Below are 9,246 nucleotides of genomic sequence, written 5' to 3' on the forward strand. Positions count from 1 at the left end.
TAGATTTAAAAAAAAAGTACATTAATTTTTATTTCAGTTCATTAATGTATAGTATAATCCATTTTTTCAGAATTTATAGAAAATTATTTTGTCTAAAATAAAAAAATTATAAATCAAAAATTAAAAATGTTAGTTCATTGAAGTTGGGGAAATCTTCACCTAATCTCCCCCTGGCTATGCCACTGACTCCAGTAGTTGTACATTTGTACCTTAAACTTTTTTGTCTTAAACAATAACTACTTTGAATAAAATTAAAATTTCTTTTCTACACCTTTCGGTTTTTCGTCTCCACCAGTTTCTGAAGCGTCGCCGTCAAGCTATTGATCGCATCAATTTTCAGACGTTCAATACTCTCCTGCTGTAGTAGCGACATTTTATGGAATTGCATTTGCTCTCGGTGCAGTTCCTTTTGGCACTGAATTTTCTCACGCTCCACCTCCAGCTTCCGTTCAAAATAGTCCTTCCACCAAGTCCCATCGTCCTGTGACCCATTGCATATCGGCGGGAACTCGTCATTATCACATTTTCCGCGGCTGCCAACGTGTTCGTAGCCATTCGTGTGTTGTATCTCCAGCGGCAGCTCAGCAGGGCTGAATTCCAACTTTTGCTGCTTCAGCACAGACATAACCGTCGAATCCTCATCGAACTCATCATTAAATTTATCCAAGTCTATTGCGGCCGTGTTGGCCAATAGCGCCAATTGATTCCCTTCACTATATTGGGGCGTAACTTCAGTTTGTAGGGAAGGCGTCTGCAATTGACTACAATGGACTTCTAGTGATTGTTGAAAACTAATCGGCAAGGGCTGCGGCTGCGGTTGTGGCTGCGGTTGCGGCTGCTGTTGCGGCTGCTGGTGCTGTTGCCGTTGCGACTGCGGCTGCTGCTTCTGCTGTGGCAGCTCTTGCTGCTGCTGCTGCTGCTCTACCGGCGGTTTGTGATTAGACGCCGATTGGTATTGGAAATCGCTCATATCCACTTTTTTGTCCTTCAAGTACTTGTGCATATCTTCGAAGAATTCCCATTGCACACATCCACTTGAAATCTTCTTAGGTAAGTTTTTACTGTAGGTAATAATTATATTGTGCCATTTCTTTTGCACTTTTGCTTCGCTGTAGTGAAAGCCTAAATTTTGGAGTTCTCGTGTGATGTGAAGCCAAAGTTCAGTCCGTTTTTGTCGACCCTCAGAAAACTTGGCCTGCATAGAACCACGTATGTGTATTAGCGCACGTGTAGCTTCCGTAGTCCAAGCACGTTCATAGCTGCCGCGTCTACCCAGTCTTAAATTTTGGCCATTGGTACGTTCAGCTATCTCAAGTACCGAATCATCGTTAAGATCGTCATCGCTGATCTGATAGTATTCTGGAAGATGAATAACAAATAAGAGAGAATACTTGTTTAGTTTAGGAATTAAGCAAGACAACGAAAAAAAGGAACAGCAAAAGCACAAAATAAATCGTACGCTGACGGGCAGCGGTTGTATTGTTAATATTAAGAGAAAGAGTAAATTGGACACTTTTTTTGAATGCTTTGCAAGTCGAAAAGTTCACTTCAAATTTCATCGGATACCATCTCCACCATTACTCTCTAGTCTTTGCTCACGGTACTCTTGGAATGGCTAACTGAATTTGCCAAAGTTTGAGATGGTAAACGATATTCATAGAAAAAATTGTAAAAATTTTCGAACCACAATTGGTGTTTTCAACAGACCAGAACAGTTTTGATTTTTTCGTTCTTTCTTCAATTGGAAAAAAAATTGTTTAATAAATCGTTGGTCTTCTGCAATAACGACACAATTCAAAATTCAAAAAAAAAAACTGTTATTGCTTACTTAAGTAAGGGTTGGAAATGGATTAGACAAGGGTACGAGACAAGAGCCACTTAACAGTAGTAACAGCTTTTTTTTCAATTTTGAATTGTGTCGCTATTGGAGAAGACCATCGAAATATAAAGAGGCTAAAGCTGGGATCCCACTATCGGCGCAAATAGCACAATATGTTCCGGCTTTCATCGTGCTTGATTGGTATTTACATACATATTTAACACATTTTTGAAACTATTTTTTGAGTGGTCCCATTAACATCGCATTTATTACAAACTTTTTCGGTGCATATTGGCCAATCTTAGAGATGAACGATACCATGCAGGTATCGATACCTTTACTTGAAAGTAGTATCGTAAGAAAATATCGATACACGAAAAATATCGGATCTAAAGTAACGATACCTACTCGTAACGGTACTTTTGGCTATGAAGGTCTTCCGTATGGGCTGGTTTTAATTGAATTTTTTAAGTTCGAATAATAAAATAATATATCTCTTATAATAAAAATTAACGGATTTTATTTGGTGAGTTCTTAAAATGCTTAAATTTCGATACAAAATTTCTGGGCTTGGCGTTGAACATTTTGGTTGTTTCTTTGTCATCCACGTTTTGCAAATATCTGTTAAAAAAGTTGATTTCATACTGGTTTCAGGAAAAAATTTACGTCTTCAATATTTGAAGGCACTGTGCGATTTATATTAGTGAAGGAAAAAATTCCGAAGAAAATCCGCCTTGGTATCGGGTTTCGATACGAGTAGTTTCTTCGATACCTACTCAGTACTTGGTTCAAAAGTATCAATACCAAAACTACTTGGTATCGAACGAAAAGTACCGAGTATGTACTTGTATTTACTCGTATCGTTTCATCCCTAGCCAAACCAAACCGATAAAAATCGGCGCATTTCGTACAATTTGATTGTTCTACAATGAGCAATAGAGTATTCACATTATCGGTACAGCAATATAAATTTTGGTTGATTATAGTCAGCACAATTTTGACTAAGATTTCCGCATTTCGAAAAATTGTGTTTTTTCACATTATCGGTACATGAAATGCGACGACAATCGGATGATTGCGCCGATAATGGGATCAATCGATCCAGTTATTATTTACTCAAATAATAGATAATTGTTATTTGAGGCGAAGATCATGCAGAAGGTGACAAGGTGATCACAAGTTTATAGTAAATTTCTATGAATCTTGAACAAACTTGACAAGGATATTTATTATGGCCCTATTATATATGGCGACTGATATCCGATGGGCAAACATATTCTAATATTCGCATTACGTATGGCAACTGGGTAGGGTACTGACTGTCGGCTACTGTGTCTAGTAGCGCAATATTTTGTTTCCCGCTTATGAAGATTTTGTTATTTCTTTATTGGAGCAAAGTTGCCCAGTTGATTTGTATAAAGTTAGTAAACCACCTTATCTCAAAAAAAAAATAATAACAATAAAATAAAATTATTTTTTACACTTTGTTATCCACAACTAATTAGCGGCAAAACAAACAGCAAATCTTGGATATATGCGATTTATTTTTCATGTTGGTTCGCTAAGTTTATATACAGCGGCGAACAAGATAGTAGCAGCGAAATTCAAAATGATGCTGTTGGCAACTTTTGTTTATTTATTGTTAAAAAATTTCATTTAATTTATGGGTCGATCTATATACATACATATATCAGAAATCACATAAATAAAAGTTTCAGAGCTTGCACAAAGTTCACAAAAACTAATTAAACTTAAAAAAATGCCCATCAAAATTTAAATTTTTTTAGTTAGATTTACTAGAAACAGTTTGAGTAAGCAGTTTTGTAGCTCATTCAATTTTAGTATAATAAAGTGGAAGTTTCAAGTCACTAAAAATTAACGCTAATTTTTTTAGATTTTTTTGTGGAGGGTGTTTTTCCATATAACGCATGAACAAAATTTGTTTTCCGTATCATTAGAGCAGCTGATTTGATTTATTTTTTTCTTTTTCAAATTATTCGCTCTCTAAAATGTCAAATATTTTTTCATTTCTTCTCACACATAAATTGTCAAAATCTTTTTGCATGTGAAACCTTTTCCCATACAAAACAAGCGATTGAAAAGGTACGTGTGGAACGTTCACCTAACTCCGCAGCACAAACGCTGATTACTGGGCCTTGCATATGATGGATCAATGCTTCGAGAAGCAAACATAATTTACTAGTAAAGAAAGTCGCACGATTTTTTTTCCAAATCTTTTTTTATTTAATTTTTAATCAAAATCAAAACAATCAATCAAGAAAAATTAAAAGGTGTTAGAGAGTTTAAAAATTCTGTAGCGAATCTTGCTTGCTCCTGTGTAAATATTCAGACACGACAGTATCGATGCCATAGTAATCATTTTCTTATCCGGGCAACATTATAACCATTTCCTTATTAAGGATCGTACATTGTTTATTTTTTAGACACGAAATTGCTCAGTCCTTCAAGTGGTTTTGATTACTTACACTAGGCTGAGGTTGAACGACCCAGTCGACTAAATTTACATCTCGCGAAACAAACTCTTAGTGTACTTATCTTAATTTTTGAGTCTGGAGAGAGTTCTTGACCTTACCTAACTTGCAAAAGAAATGTGAAATAATCTCACATTTAATTAAAACAATTCGTCGGCAATGATTTTATTTTAAGTTTTCGAGGATTTTAAAATCATATATGTATGTAAAATTGAAAAAAAAAAAAAAAATAAGTTCTTCACAAATATTGTACCCAGCATACCAGCGGAGTCCGATAATAGACCGAAAAGGTGACCTTACGGGTTTTCAAAATTTTCTTAATTTTGTTTATAATTAATAAGTATTAAAGAGTTTTTTGCGGTTTCCCTTTTCAGGAATTTTCGAAAACGACGATCAGTTTCTTCTTGATTGAAAATTTCTTTTCAATTCACAGACAAGATAAAAAAAAACAAAGATAAAAATAAAACACTTTGACTGCCTTCTCACTCCATATTCGGAGCCCTCCGAAAACACACATTCGAGGTGTTAACCTGGGAGTCCCTTCTCACTCCATAATCGGAGTGCTCCGAAAACGTTATTTAAAGGAGTTACTGCTTTCGTCGGTTTTTATTCCATATTCAGAGCGCTCCGCCTATTGAAATGAAGGTAGCAATGCTTTGTTCAATGTAGAACTCTAAAATAATTTCCATGCAAATATTTCAAAAGTGCTCTAATGATTTTTAAATCTGAAATGTTCGTGCAAAGTTTCAGCAGTTTCGAGCACTTTAATTCGATACATGACTTGTCCCTGTACGATTAGCAGAAGGCTGGGAATAGGGGCCTTGTCTTATAATAATAAATAGTATAGATTTTTAATTAATAAAATTTATTTGTTGAATTGGTACACTGTTACCGTTGCTGTTGCTGTTGCTTTTACGATTTTCTCATTACTTTCATACTATTTTTGGTTTTAAGTTTCTGTACTTCTTTGAGTTATGAAATAGTTGGTCAGATTAGGCAAGACCATCTATCTTCCACATGTCTTAAAGCCAGGTTATGCATGACTTACACTTAACTTACCTAGAAACTTAGAAACGATTTAAACGTTTATATATGTGAGTTAAAAATTTATACAAAATTACAATTGAAATAAATATATTTACGCGTTTAAATTGTTTGTGGTTTTTATTTTATTTAATGTCTTTATTTAGAAGTTCGTTTTTCGATTACCAGATGAATTACATTTCTACAAAAAATCATATTTGAGTGACGTAACGTATGCGGAATGAAATACGAACAGATACAGTAACAAGTAATTTTTAGCAAAAAAAAACCGACTTAAAAAAAAATTTTTATATATATTTCATGATCCAATGATCGGATCTAAATCAAATTAGTATGGGAATGTTTTCTGAATGTCAAAATAATGTGTTTGTTGTAAACAAGGCGAATTCATTTTACAAAAAAACACATCATTTTGGCATTCAGAAGGACTACGGGGAAAATCTAAATTCGCCAGCGACACCACCTTGTATAAATTCGCATTGATGTGGTGCAAGCGAATTTTGGGAAAGCGCTCATAGCCGTTTTTCATTTTCCTTTTCTACGTTTAATAAATCTTGAGTAAAGTGTTTTGCACATGTTTCACTATATCCCTGGCTCTTTCATAGTCTCTAATGTTTTTTGCTTTATTTGAACTTTATTGTCATTATACGTAGTGACTTTGCAGAGAGATCAAGCAATTTATGAATCTTGTTACGGCCTTATTTCGCTGCCATGGGAAACATGTTTTTCGCACTCATGGATTTTCCTTCTACTGTCTTCCTATTCTATATAACCAACATTTCCTTCAGATTCTGTCCTCGGTGATGTTAATGCTGACCTTGTATCACGCTTGACAGAAGAATTTACTTTTAAATTGCAAAGTCAGAATTAACACCGGTGATGACAAATAAGACCCAGATGGGTTCTAACATCACAAAGTTGTTTTTGTGAAAATTGCAGATAGAGTCTATTGAATATAAACCCTCAATATTAGGGTTGTTCCAGAAGCTACTTGTAGAAAAACTCGTGCAAAGTTCAAACTGTGAGCGTATATCAAAGAAACTCTAAAACTTACTTGTGGAACGCGTATGTGTAACTGCAAGCTGCCTCGAGTAGCTTGTGGAACAAACCTATTAATTTTTTGGGCATATCAAACATTATGTCAAACACGCCAACTATAATTAAATTATCTTCTTACTTTTTACAGTACAGTTTAAGGAAGTTCCAACGTTATGTAAAAACCTTAAGAAAATCCTAGTTGTTTGTTTGAATTGGAAATTCAGTACAAATAGGTACAAATTTTGAAATATCAGGACATTAGCGTACTGATTGAAGAAATGAATAAAATCAGTACAAGAGTTAAAAAATCAGTACTGTACTGATAAAATCAGTACGTCTTGCAACCGTATTTCAGAAACGATATGTTTTAAGCTTTCAATTACTTTAGAATCTATGCCCGGCGATACATATTTAATAGGGCGCCATCGAAAAAGGGATTTTTTGGGAGGAAGTGAAAACTTAAAGTCATCCCGCATACAATTTTAGGCTTTAGTCGACCTGTGATTAATATTTTGAGCTAAAGTTTTTTACGTGTCCGTGTAGGAGCTAACCGACCGTACTATCATTCTAGCAAAATTTAAAGCGTCATCGCTACAATCGGGCGAAGCTATTATTGCATATGTTTGCAAACGAGAAATTTGCTGCTTCAACGCGACGATTTCGTTTTGCAACTCTTCAATTCGTATGGATTGCTTTCTCGCGTTACCGTGATAAATACGCACAGCCCGAGCGAAAGGCTCATGGTCGCAGAAACCAGGTTCATTGCTAAGGCTCTCCTCAGTGCCGCGAACATCAAAGCGCTGTCTTTTGACATCTAAATCAGAGAAATGTTGAAATTCCTCGAGTGTCAAGTCACCTTCCGACTTACATGCTTAACAGGCTGAAGTATTAATTCAGAGGAGCAGCTATTTGACTCACTCGGAATTTGAGGTGGCAAATTGAACAGAGGAAAAGCCCCCTTTAGAAGTCGCGTTTTTGATAAATATCTCTTATGAGAGTGACGTGAAATTTTTTTATTTGGCGGAAAACGCACTTTCAAGTTACAAACTAAGGCCCAATTATTGAAGGCAACTTTCGTCTTCGGGAAGCCAAATAGGATCTGGTCGTCATGGGGGAGCAGCCCTGAACGCGGCAACTACGGTATTCCTTTGCCTCCTCAGTAGCATGCTGCAGAACGACATCTTCTTTTAGTCCTCAATATTTTATATGATACACATTATGAAACACACACATCACTGAATGTACCATATTAGCTTATAAATAAAGAATTCGAAAACCAAAATTTCTAAAATCAGTTCGCATTGCTCAAGGAAAAAACTGTTAGAGTATTTATTTCTTCAAGAAAATTGACAGCAAAAGCTTAAAATCCAGCTCTCAATAAAATTCAGAAGATATATTTTCATTATAGGTACATTCATACATACATACATTCATTACACATTCCTATACATACATATCGTCGTTTAAGGTACAAACCGCGTAAAAATTATGGCAATAAGCTACAACTAACTTTAAGTACCAACTAGAATTTAACTATAAACTCCACTTCCTCAATAAATTATTAAATTCATCATTAATTATGACTATTATACACATACAAAAACGGGCATAATAATTATACATAATCACTTTCACTAGTCACAAGGACCTGCCCCACCAGTCACACATTTACACACGTTTAAAGTTTTGAAAAACACACAAAGGAGCAAATGACATACATATGTACACACACACAAACAGGCATAATACATACATATGGGTCATTCCACGTAAAATAATAAACGACAAATTTTCAAATTCCATTATTATCACTATTTCATTAGTTAACTATAGCTAAATGACTATATTTCATTTATCTGTCTAGAGATATTAAACAATAAAAAGAAGCTGTCTGTAGAAACTTTTACTTCATACATATGTATGTATGTAATCACTTTCACCAGTCACCATGGAATAGCCCATATGTATGCATATTTACTATTTTGGAATGCACTCATTGTATTTTTAAAGAAATTTGATTCACTATTTTAAGTTTTCCTCTGGATGGTATGTACATGCATATACACATACATACATACATACATACATACATATTTCTACACACATATGTATGTCCACTGCACTCACTTATCAACTCATTGAACTAAACTGAATCAAAACAACTTACCAAGGTTGAGGGTTGGGACCGCCCCACTCTTCAGTCGCTGGCCTCCAATGGCGTAGTCAGGAAAGTGGTCGCCACAAATAAAAGTGTTGGTTGGGGCAATGTGGGCGTCTGGCGAAATCCCCAGGTTTTGCCTCCACTTTTGGGCCATCCCCTGGTCCTTTGGCCATCCAAACAATTTGGCCTGCAAGCTGGTGATGGGGCAGTCCCGGACGACGCAGCGGCGAATGCTGGACATTTCGTAGGTTTAGAGCGCGCGATTAGGTCAGGAATAAAAATTCGAGTAAGAACCACGTCCGAACGTCTCGGCAAAATTTTCCGTATGAAAGACGTTAGTTAGCCTTTTTTCTTTATAATCTTTTATTTTCGCGCATTTATACCAGAGCACGTACCCATATGAATGAGAAGGCGCATTTTAAGTGTGAACTAATTCTCGCCAAAAATTTTGAGTTGCGGTCGAGCAACTACACCCTCGCCGACGAAATGCACCATTCGTCGACGGAATGTCGGCTGCCGCCACATCAAAGATTGTTCCGTTCCACCACAATGCGACGAAATTTACCATAGTTTAAAGCAAAATGAAAAAATAAGAACGAATAGGAAAAGAGAAACAGAAATCTAATAAGCGATAGGCAGAGGGGCTGCTTGCGAAGACAGGCGCGTGCTTGTGTCGGATCAAAACGAAATCT

At 35.8% G+C, this 9,246-nt stretch overlaps 1 protein-coding gene across 2 annotated transcripts in view; it reads right to left on the reverse strand.

Annotated features, from left to right (window-relative positions):
• Positions 1–9,246, reverse strand: part of LOC118742460 (basic-leucine zipper transcription factor A-like) — a 55,586-nt gene continuing 46,340 nt past the window's right edge. Inside the window, exons 1-2 of one of the 2 annotated variants that reach the window (XM_036474544.1) lie at positions 8,561–9,110; positions 1–1,359 (exon numbers count right to left, since the gene is read on the reverse strand). In XM_036474544.1, coding sequence (XP_036330437.1) covers positions 266–1,359; positions 8,561–8,795 — 1,329 coding nt within the window. In that variant the 5' untranslated portion in view covers positions 8,796–9,110 and the 3' untranslated portion in view covers positions 1–265. Of the gene's footprint in view, positions 1,360–8,560; positions 9,111–9,246 lie in introns of those variants that run through there. The other variant, XM_036474546.1, reaches the window with a different exon arrangement.

Source organism: Rhagoletis pomonella, unplaced genomic scaffold (genome assembly GCF_013731165.1).
Source record: "Rhagoletis pomonella isolate Grant_MI unplaced genomic scaffold, Rhpom_1.0 Rhpom_scaffold_00007, whole genome shotgun sequence".
In the NCBI taxonomy this organism is placed as follows: domain Eukaryota; kingdom Metazoa; phylum Arthropoda; class Insecta; order Diptera; family Tephritidae; genus Rhagoletis; species Rhagoletis pomonella.